The sequence below is a fragment of the Orbicella franksi genome, chromosome 10 (assembly GCF_964199315.1).
Source record: "Orbicella franksi chromosome 10, jaOrbFran1.1, whole genome shotgun sequence".
Taxonomy (NCBI): Eukaryota; Metazoa; Cnidaria; class Anthozoa; order Scleractinia; family Merulinidae; genus Orbicella; species Orbicella franksi.
In genome coordinates this window covers 6,340,709-6,351,425 of record NC_138154.1, presented here as the reverse complement: position 1 = coordinate 6,351,425, position 10,717 = coordinate 6,340,709, and the positions used below count along the sequence as shown (strand labels likewise).

The following is a 10,717-nucleotide window of genomic DNA, read 5'->3' as shown; positions in this document are numbered from 1 at the left end:
ATGCAATTACAGGGCCGCTGAGAGAATGAAAACTCAAGGGAGACTCTGGAAAGTCTAATACACATACATGGTAATATCACCAGGGTCTGAACATGCCTTGGGGTGACTAGATATTGGAACATGATGGTACTATATAAAATTTTTTAACATCTGTTAACAGTATGCCTCCAAAAAGGAAAGCTTCTAGCTATGCAACCAGAGTGGCCAGCAGGAGACGTGTGGCTGAAAATAATCCTCACCCGAGCCATTTAACTGTTCACCCAGCTGCTGGAGAGGTTCAACAACAGAGAAGGGGTACGAATCAACCCCCAGCACAAGAAGGGCAAAGTGTAAACACTGGCTGGTTAGAAAACCTGGGAAAAAACATCGCAGCTGCCATGCAAAAGAGTTTGCAGGAATCAAGGTGACAAACCCCCAAGCAGCAAGCCAGCCAGAAATAGAGTTTGTCCCAGACGCATTGCAAGCAAGCAACACTGACAGCCCTCAAAGAGATGGAGTCGCAAGGACACAAATGCCAGTGGAAGAAGTGATACAACAAGTGACGTCCAACCTGGTGGAGGGACCCAGGACCCAGACTCCCATACGGACAGAATTGTGACTTTGCAAGCATAGCCTTTCTATTATGCCCAATGGCCTTGCATCATATAGTAACCGTTTGACATACATGTCCGCGTTCACAGGTTAACGCCTTCAGTATGATCGAGTTTGCAGTGTTCTTTCTAGTGTACTGATTTTGACCCTTTGAGCTGGGGCCAAGGGTTCAATCTAAAAGTTTATGAATCTGCCTCTTTAGTAAGGGGACTAGTCCTAAATCTGTTGACCTTTTGTGCAGGGGCCAAAGGTCAAGAGATGGTGGATTTCAGAAGGTGTTAAGTTACTTAGAAGGGGACCTTTTGAGTAGGGGCCAAAGGTTTCAGCAATAAGTAATGTTAGAGGTCAGAGTTTTAACCTTTGAGCAGGGGCCAAGGTTAGAGCTCACCAAATTAATTATGTACCATAATCTATATAATTATTACTGTTTTGCTGAGACTGAATTGTGTTGTTACGTTAATAATAAACATTTTACCCAGTATTGGGAATAGATATTGTTAGCAGTTGAACTTTGAACATTGGACACTTAATGGTATGAACACTGGACACTTAATTAAGAGTGCTGAACTTTTAACATAAAATGGAGGCCCAAGTGGTCACTGTTTTGTGAAGTAGAATTGGACGAATGCCAATGATACGTGTAATTACGTGAGACAGTGCAGTTGCTTCGCGTGGGGGTGCCCTACATCGCATATGTGTTCAGGGCTTTGGTGGGTACTCCCCCACCTTTCCTGGGAATGATTTTGATTGTTTAATGTTTCTCAGAAGTTTGTTATAAAAATAAACGGCCACCTCGTTGGCCAAAAAATGGCAAACGATGTTTTTGTCAGTTCTTCCCAGCAAACCACGTGCAGCCACTGCATTGTATGGTAAAGGAGTTACAAATAGATGCAATAACATAGACCATAAAGGAGATTTATTCACCCCACTGGGGAATAAATGGTTTTATGCATCTGGTTAGTGCCAGTCTCCCAGCAAAGGGTTGGGGGGACATCCGGGTCCTTGGAAAACCTATATTTAAGCAGACGAGGCCAAGCTACTGTCCACTTTTCCCAAACTTTCGTGCTTTACACGCAGTTCGTAATTTCCCACCCACCCTCCCTTGGGATAGGGAAAATGGTATTTTTTTAATATTTGTGTGGGTACTCCCCCACCTTTGCTGGGAATGATTTTGATTGTTTAATGTTTCTCAGAGTAGAAGTTTATTGTTATAAAAATAAACGGCCACCTCGGTGGCCAAAAAATGGCAACTGATGTTTTTGTCAGTTCTTCCCAGCAAACCACGTGCAGCCACTGCATTGTATGGTAAAGGAGTTACAAATAGATGCAATAACATAGAGCATAAATCCCATTTTATATAAAGTTATATGTTAAGAGTTTGTAACTGTAGCTTTGGTGAATATTCTTTGGATTCTGTTAGTGCATTGTCTATTCACTGTAATGTTGTGAAAAGGTGTAAAATTTTATGTCCATTTTGAACATTTCACAACTTTGCACCTTCATATCTGCTGGAAAATACAACTGTATTCTGAGTTACCTTTCAAAAAAGTTAGAACCTTTAATGACCTTTTGATTGCTGAAAGCTTAGAAGAAAATATAGAAATTTCGATTTTTTAGAATTTTTTTTTCAAAAGGCACTCATTTTGCAAAAATGTGTTACCTTGCCCACTTTTTCATGACTTTGCATCTAAATATCTCCTCAGTGTTTAAGGATTGTAGACATCTGAAGACATCAACTTGTAGCTAGTTTGAAGTACCTTCCAGCCAAAAAAAGGAAGATTGAAAACACTGAAATCCCTATGTTTCAATGATTACACTAGGGCAGGTTACTTTGCCCACCCTAAGAATTGGGTGGGCCAGAAACAGAAAAACATTTATAATTTTTTTATAATTAAACCAAATAAGCTGAAATTTTCAGAGTGTTGATTTAAACCGGGTTAGGGTTAGGGTTTTTAGGGTTAGGGTTAGGGTGAGGACCCTTTTTCTAAATTTTACTGTTTCTTTACTCCTTGCTGCGATACCCAAGAGTGGTCGATTGTCTCTTAATCATTATATTGATGCTATAATTGACCTATTTTTGTCTGTTTTGTTTTAAACAGGACTCGGCTAACGTGATATGATTTCCGTCAGTTGATGCAGATATCTTAACTCACTGCTTGGTAAGCTGAACGTTGTCTGATTATTACTGGAGACTTTGCCCAATGTCATGGATGAAGACAACCATTAAGCAAAATTGACCTTAAAATTGTAATTAATTGTTAGAAATAAGTACACGAATTGTCTCAGATGAGCGTAACGTAGACTATTTGAACGATATACAATAACATTACTGAAGCCGCATTGTTCAGTAATAATAATATTGATGATAATACTCAAGCGCTTTACAATGTAAGATTAAAATTACGGTAAAAATGTACGAAAAATGTGTTTCAAAATAATGCAAGTTAGGAAATGTATTGTAAGACTATGACATACCATAAGCTAATTTAAAAAAGTAAGTTTTTAACTGTGATTATAGTAAGTTTCTTAAAATGTCTTGTCTATTTGGCAATTTAGTACCAGTCAGGCGGGGAAAGGAAATATTATACTGTTTCTTAGAAGCGAGGGTAAAGTTGTTCTCTAACATCGACGAACGTCTTAGTTACGCTATGAGTTTTCTCGAAATCAACACGCTTGCGTGCACAGAATCAGAACTCTTGCACCTAGGAAGAACACTTCCCTCTAAATTTGCACCCTTCAATTTGCTGAGCGAACAAAATTTGGTGCGCCTTCATAGACTGCTGCTACTAAATTTCAGTCAGGCGGAGAACAAAACTCCTAGTCAGTTTAGCAACATTCAGTTTCCATTTGCGATTCATCAGCGAGCCGAATTTTCTTTGCCAGCCATGCCGTTAAAGCCTTGGCACGTTCAAATTGGTGTTTTTGAGAAACAGAAAAATCAAACTTTTAAGGACCAGTCCAATTATGACAATAACAGCACCCATGATAATAGCGGGCCTATAATAGAATCTGTTTCTGAGATAGACAAAGAAGGAGACCAACACCTCACAAGGCTTTGTCGAGCGTTGAAAAAAAATCTGATGAGACTGGCCAGTCCAGCGAAATTTCTCGGGAGGAGTTTTGCACTTCAATAGAGGTTTCCGAAGACAAAAAAGATAAGAAAACCGGTGTTACTTTCAGTGAAGCCGAAATGTCACCTGGTTTACGTTCTGAATTGTGCGAAATAAGAAAATTTTACTCCGACGAACTAAACTACAATCGCGAAGGAACTGCCTTACGAAATAACACCATCGAAAAAATGTTGAAAAGAACTTGCGGATTTCTGTGGTTTTTGAAAAACTATAAAGCATATCGATCCGGCCTTAATTCACTGCGCAAACCCGGAGTTGGTGCAAGAGTTTGTGCAGTTCATTATGGATAAGCGAGGCGTAAAACCAATTACCTGCAGCTGACATATTTTGGCCTAAATCAATGTCAGCAAAGTACCCCTCGGATACGGCAGCTCGAATAAAGGGGAATCAAGCGAAGTCTTGGAGAAAATTAGAGCCGTTCAAAGACAACTGGAGTGCTTAGCGAGAAAAGAGTGGGCAGACGCATTAGCCCAAGAACCTCAGATGGAGAAGGTTGTCTATTCAGAATCACTCGAACTTTGTCGCGAATTAAAATGGGAGGTTCAGGAAAAGAGCGGAACCAATCAGGCAAGGAGTTGCATGAATTTATGCTTGCTATTGTTATATTGTGCCGCAAACCCTGGCCGGGTGAAAGACTAAGTCACTCCAAATTTACAACGAACAGAATGCAGATCAATCAAAGAATCAAAATTTTATGTTTTAACGAAGATGGCAGTGTCATTTTGTTTGAAGATGACTACAAGACTCGGTCTACTTACGGTCCGAATTGCCCTGATTTAACACCGCTTACTTTTCTAACTTACTACTTGAAACTTTATTGCACCAAATTAAGGCCTCTCTTGCTGTGTGGCAGAGAGCATGATTACTTTTTTGTCAATCAGAGAGGCGATCCGTTTTTTCAGGCTTCTTATGGCAATTACATTACCGCCTTGTTCGAGAGATATTTATATCTGAAATTAACCATGGTGGATATGAGAAAAGCTGTTGTGAATTACTTTTTGATGTTGCCTCAAAGCGGTGATTATTCCTTAAGAGAGTCATTTGCCACATTAATGAAACATTCGGTCAGGACACAGAAACATTATTACGATGAAAGGCCTTTGGCTCAGAAGAAAAGCAAGGCTTTGGATTTGTTAGAGTCTGTGGCTTCTCAAAGCTTAGGGGAAGGCTCAGTAGAAATTCTTAGGGACAAGGATGAAGAATTTAACATTGAATATCTACCAGCACGGGGAGAATTTGTAGCGCTCGTAGCAGCCAATTCTACAAAAAGCGTTCCCGAAGTTTTTGTGGCTTAAGTGTTGAGGCTTTCCGATGATTGAAAAACTGCCTAAATTCCCGGCGATTTTTTGACTTTTCAGAACGAGCATGAGCACTAAAAATAAATCATGTGCGCAATAACTACACACACAAGATTAGGCTTCAAGACATGGTTTATTTTAAGCTGAATAAATGAAGGGCCAAGGTATTAAAAATTTCAACAGAAAGAACTCAACTTTGATGTTTAAAAGTGATAAGAAAAGAAATTATATTATTTCTTTGTCGCGCGACAAAATGCCCAACAGAAGCTGAGATAATTGAATACGTGAAGATGAGTTATTATTGACTTCGGAGGACAAAGTGAAACCAAATACTGTTTGGTAAATAATGGGATGGTGAAATGATGAATTATTCGAAATGCCAATACACTGTAAGAGATCTGTCTGTATTAAGTAAATGTTACCATTTTCTCACCCAACAATTTCAATATTACTAAGATTAAAATTCGCTCCCTATAAATAGAAAGATTTAGTCTAATTTGATAATTTTATCGCAGCACAATCCGTAGAAATCGAGGTCTTCCAAAGCGTAAAATTCCTTGGAGACACATGTGCATGCCCCATGCATAACTAATGAGCAAATGAAATGCACTTGTGCTTCATTTGGGATTAATGTTTCTCAATAATTTTCATTGAAGTGGTGTGACCAATCTATAAAACTGTCTTTAGAAGGAAACACGAAAACAAATTGCATGCGTTGACCTCACAGCTTTGTTTGTTTTACCGTCAATTCGTATTGATGTGATGATGGTATTACCAGGGAAAAAGTCGGATAAGAATGAACAAACACAACTGAAATAGCAATTATTAAAACGCTATCGAATACCTTTCTCGTCCCCGAGATCGCATGCGTTCACTTGTCTGCTTAATGCCCACTTCTCTGTGACTCAAGCCATTTCTCTCTGATGGCAAAAAGGGAAATTTAGCACTAACCAGATTCCGTGCCGCACTTGACATTGGACTCAGAGAACAAAAAGCATTTTACAGACTTTTCTCGACATGCCGCCTTTGTCGGGCGAATTGAGTACGTGTTTTTCGACCACGTCATATGAAAGATGAGATACCACCCATATTTGGATCAACCTCATCCCCAGGGCTTATTTGGATAATCACGATCAAATCACTGCAATTTAAAGGGAAACTTGTTATTTCAGAGCTGACTTGAATTGTTTTTGCGGTTACTAAAATGGCAAAAGATTTTGTGAACAGTTTTGATCACAGTCCATTTTTGGTTGAGGTAAGACTATACTGAATAATAATGGATTTTTCCAGCGGTAGAGAACTCCTTTTTTGCTTATATTAAGTTTACTTTAATTCACAGTTAAATTGTCCTAATCAAAAGAATAAATTTATCCTGTGATTAAATTTTGTTTCTCCAAGCTGGATTAGCACTATCCAAGGATTAAACTAAAGGTTCAATTTAACCCACCTAGCGAGGTGAATTAACGTGCTAATCGGATGAAAATGCAGACAAACAAGTCAAAATGGTGGACATTTTCCTTAAAGTACTGGGCCCGGTACGGAATGCTCTGAGTAGTTACCAAATATGGGCGGACCATTCTTCGGCGATAGGCCAACTTTTTAGTTTTTTACACGACTAGTGCAAAGCAAGAAGTCTCAACATTTTTGGTCTCAGAGATAGAAATCGTTGCATGCTGTAATGTAAACATGAAAGATCAGTGATTCAGTGATGCCTGATTCAGTAAGCTTTGCCCAGCATACAAATCTCATTTTAATTTAATCATTTGTGTTAGTCTTCATAGAAGACAAGTATAGTTGAGATATAACTATCGGGCTTTCTGTTTCTCTTTATTCAACAACAAGTTCGCATCAATTTTGTAGGAAAACGATCTTCGCAGCGCAGCAACATTTGGACCATTCTAGGATTTGACATTTTAAATTTAAGTTTTTAATCTTATTGTAATTAATATACTCACGTCTCAAGTTTAGGATTTGAACTTTTATTATACTGTATATTTGTATTCACAATTTTATTTTCTGAGGGCCACAAGTTTATTAGCCTTTGGCTATTAAGTGTTTAACCCTCGTTAAATAATGTCTATTATTATTATTATTATTATTGTCGTCCTCATGTAATGTTTCCTTAGAGTCCTTAAGGCCGAGACCAAACCATTGTCCTGGGGCACTAGAGGATAGCCAGTTTTTTGCTTGATAGCACCCTCCTCAGAATGTTTATTATTATTATTATTATTATTATTACTATTATCATCCTCACGTAATGTTTGCTTAGAGTCCTTAGGGTTGAGACGAAACCATGGTCCTGGGGCACTAGGGGATAGCCAGTTTTTAGCTTGATAGCACCCTCCTCAAAATGTATTATTATTATTATTATCATCATCACTATTATCATAACCATCATAATTATCCCTTCCCTTCCCTAATACTCCAGCTACAGACCGGTTTTACTGACTTAATGGAGTTTAATCGAAGGATAGTTAAACAATGAATAAACACAATTTTATTCCTCAATTAATTATCCCGTTAACCTCGGGTTATGTTATTTGGGTTTTGAACAACTAGGGCCTGGCCTTCATTTGGCAGAGTCTGCATTTTACGCGAAAATACGGTGGAGAGCAGATGCTATGGAGTCATCCTGTTCAAATAGAAAACTCTCTCAAACAGGTACAGCTTTAGTTACATGTGCTTATCCAATTCTATATTTTTTCAGACTTTTGATGACGGTGCTACTGTACTGACGAAGTGTTCAGTAGAAAGACTGCAATCCATCCTGAGCCTAGATGAAGACAAGAACAACTGGCTGATCGTCAGCAGTTACAAGAACGCCGTCCAGCAGTTTTGTAATGAAGGCAAAAGTGATGACAAGATCATGACTGTCGCCTTCGCGAAGGAGTCCAGCGATCCCTCTGGCTTGATTTTGCTCAAAAAATGGAGTTACGAAGCCAGCAAATTAACATCTATTTCAGGGCATGCAGTTGCCAGCGACATGAGGGTCACGACCCAGAAACTGATGTGGGAGGTCAGCTATTGTGTTAGAAGAGCTGACAAGCGTTCCTTGTGTTTAGGAGACATTCTTCTTTCCTGTGCCATAGAGGAGGTTAGAAATAGAGCAAAGAATGATCCCCATGGAGCTAGTACCTACATCGAGCTTGTTCTAAAAGGAGGATTCTCCAATGTACCTGCTCTACCCCTGTATCTGGCACATGGGTTTGAGATCATTGGTTTTTACGAAGTAGAAAGCGAGGTCTTAATGGCAGTACGTAATGTTGGTGATGAAAGCACACGTAGGGTTTTAGAGCAGGTGAAGGGCAAATTGGAAAGCACTTTCCTTCTACCTGTCCTTAAGAATGCTGCCGCTGTACAGCCAGTGATAACATGGATGGCGCCCAATGCCATTTTCGCACCCAGCAGCACCGGGGAAAGCCAAGAAAGCCAAAGTACAGAGGTTTCTGGAGTGAAGTCATTCTTGCAACAGTCTTCTGTAGCTACGGGAAAAACAACGGCAGAAAGCGAGTTGCAGGCTACATCCAGCAGTAGCAAGCTGGAAACCCAGATGGCGTGTCCTCACGAAACCCAGGAAGGCCAATTTTCGCACTCAGGAGTTTCTGACGAGGAAGTTATCTGCGAACAATCACTTGAAATCCATATGGCGAGTCCTCAAGAAACCCAGGAGGACGAAATCCAGATGGCAACTCCTCAAGAAACCCAGGAAGACCAATTTCTGCATTCAGGAGTTTCTGACGAGGAAGTTATCTCCGAACAATCACCTGCAGCTACAAAAGTAGGAGACAACCCAGTAGAACAAGAAGATGAAGAGGACGAGGTAAGCAAATAAAAAGTAAGACTTAAAGAGGAGAGGTTCTCGGGCCACTAGATCGTTACTGAGATAGAAAGCTACACAGTGAAACCTCCATATAAGAAAGTTCTGCATTGCTAAAACAAAACGTTTAACAGTGCTTTTGACCCTATGTTCTTGATCAGTAGAGTTCTACTGGTATACTAATGCAAATGCTGTAATCGGATTGACTGAGCCATTGAACACTATCAGCCATTAGTGTGCAGTGGCTGGAGATCGTCTTGGAAATGGCCACTTTTTTTCGTTTTTCCAAAGTTTTGGAGGAAAATTTTGACGCAAATGGATAATTGAATTTCTGACAAGCTTAAACAAAGGACATTTAGGGTTTCTTGACTTTTAAAAAAGTTGAAATTATTGAAAAAGCTGATGCGTGCGCACAACTTTGATTTTAAATGGCACTTAAATCCGAGCAATATTTTTCAGGCGCAAAGTTTAATAATGCATCAAGAAATAATTGGAAACTGTTATTTGAAGTAAATTTTAGTAAGAATTCTACTAAAACAATTAGATTATGCGCTCTCGATAGTTGGTTCGGCCATCGGCCTCATCAACTATCACCTTATAGAAATCTGGAGCTCATAATCTAATTGTTAAATAGAACAATATATACAATATCTCTATCTCATTGTCCTACGCACCAGGAATACGAGGACATGGCGGGCACTGAGAAAGGTTCAAGTTGCGCTGTGCACGATGACGCGCAAGTCGGTGTTGATTCTAGACTTAATATTGTTTTGCAAGTGATCCGTGGTTTGGAAGGAAATAGGGAACTTTCCTCAGACGTTCGTGCCTCCTACACTCAATCTAAATTTTCACCATGTATGCAGGAATTATTTACTTCCTAAGAACCCGCCCTGATTAGTTTGTTGATGCTGCACGCTTGGCGCATTAGTTCTTTATGCCGGCTAGAGGTTGACCAGAAACTTGTAGCGTTGATATAGAATCTCTCTTAATTGCAATTCGCCCAAAAGCCCTGATGGTTATTCTAATATTGTATCTTACTTGTAGGAGGAAAGTGAAAGCGAGACGCCAAGCCAGCCAAAAAGAAGAAAAAGGGCAGATGGTTCACTAAAACAATGAGTAGCCAGAATTGTCGGTGGTGAAACTCAAGAAGATCTCGAGCAGTATGTGTCTAGCTTGGAGTTCAGGTCTTACAAAGACAATTTGAATATCTTGCACGCGCAAAGCGTTTTAAGATGCGTGGAAGGAATTCCGCAACAAGAAATGATACAAAACATAGTATCTATGACTAAGAAATTGAAGGGAGATATTTCCCATCCTTTTCTGCAGCAACTACAATTAGCTAGACAGCTTGAGAGCGTAAGCAAAATTTGAGATGAACATATCTTGAATACTGCGAAGTGGCTGGTTGACGAAGGAATGGTATCGTTAAAAATAACAGCATGGAGGGATATTGTACGGATTGCCTGGATTGTTTACCATTACCCCGTACTAGGCCAAGTGCAATTAAGTTGGTCAGAAGCAAAGATTGTGCTGCCCGCTGTGCAAGATCTTTTTGATGAAAAGGTCGCAAGAAATGAGCCCTTCCCTAACAACGTAATCAGAGCACAGCAGTCCAGATGTGACGCACCGTACCTGCGCATTTCCCTTGAATTTCCAAACACACCTCCCAGAGATGGGGATGGATTGTGACCTTAGAGTTACACAGCTACATGGCGTGTTTGTTAATGACGAAAAAGTAAATGGTGTTCAGGAAATCAATTTTGTCCAACGGGTCTACCTCAGTTCGTTCGGTCAGATTGAAGGAGTCCCAGCAGATTTCACTGAAATGCGAAGCAGTCTCTTAGGATTTGACACACAAGAGGTGCCAAGGGGTCCCGGAA

The 10,717-nt window shown here is 39.8% G+C and overlaps 1 protein-coding gene across 1 annotated transcript; it reads left to right on the top strand.

Moving 5' to 3' along the window:
- Nucleotides 1-6,988: 6,988 nt before the first annotated feature.
- Nucleotides 6,989-9,958, top strand: LOC145500736 (uncharacterized). Its single transcript, XM_081480261.1, has 2 exons — nucleotides 6,989-8,840; nucleotides 9,882-9,958. The coding sequence occupies exons 1-2, from the start codon at nucleotides 7,698-7,700 to the stop codon at nucleotides 9,951-9,953; spliced, it is 1,215 nt and encodes a 404-aa protein (XP_081336387.1). The 5' UTR covers nucleotides 6,989-7,697; the 3' UTR covers nucleotides 9,954-9,958.
- Nucleotides 9,959-10,717: the final 759 nt, after the last annotated feature.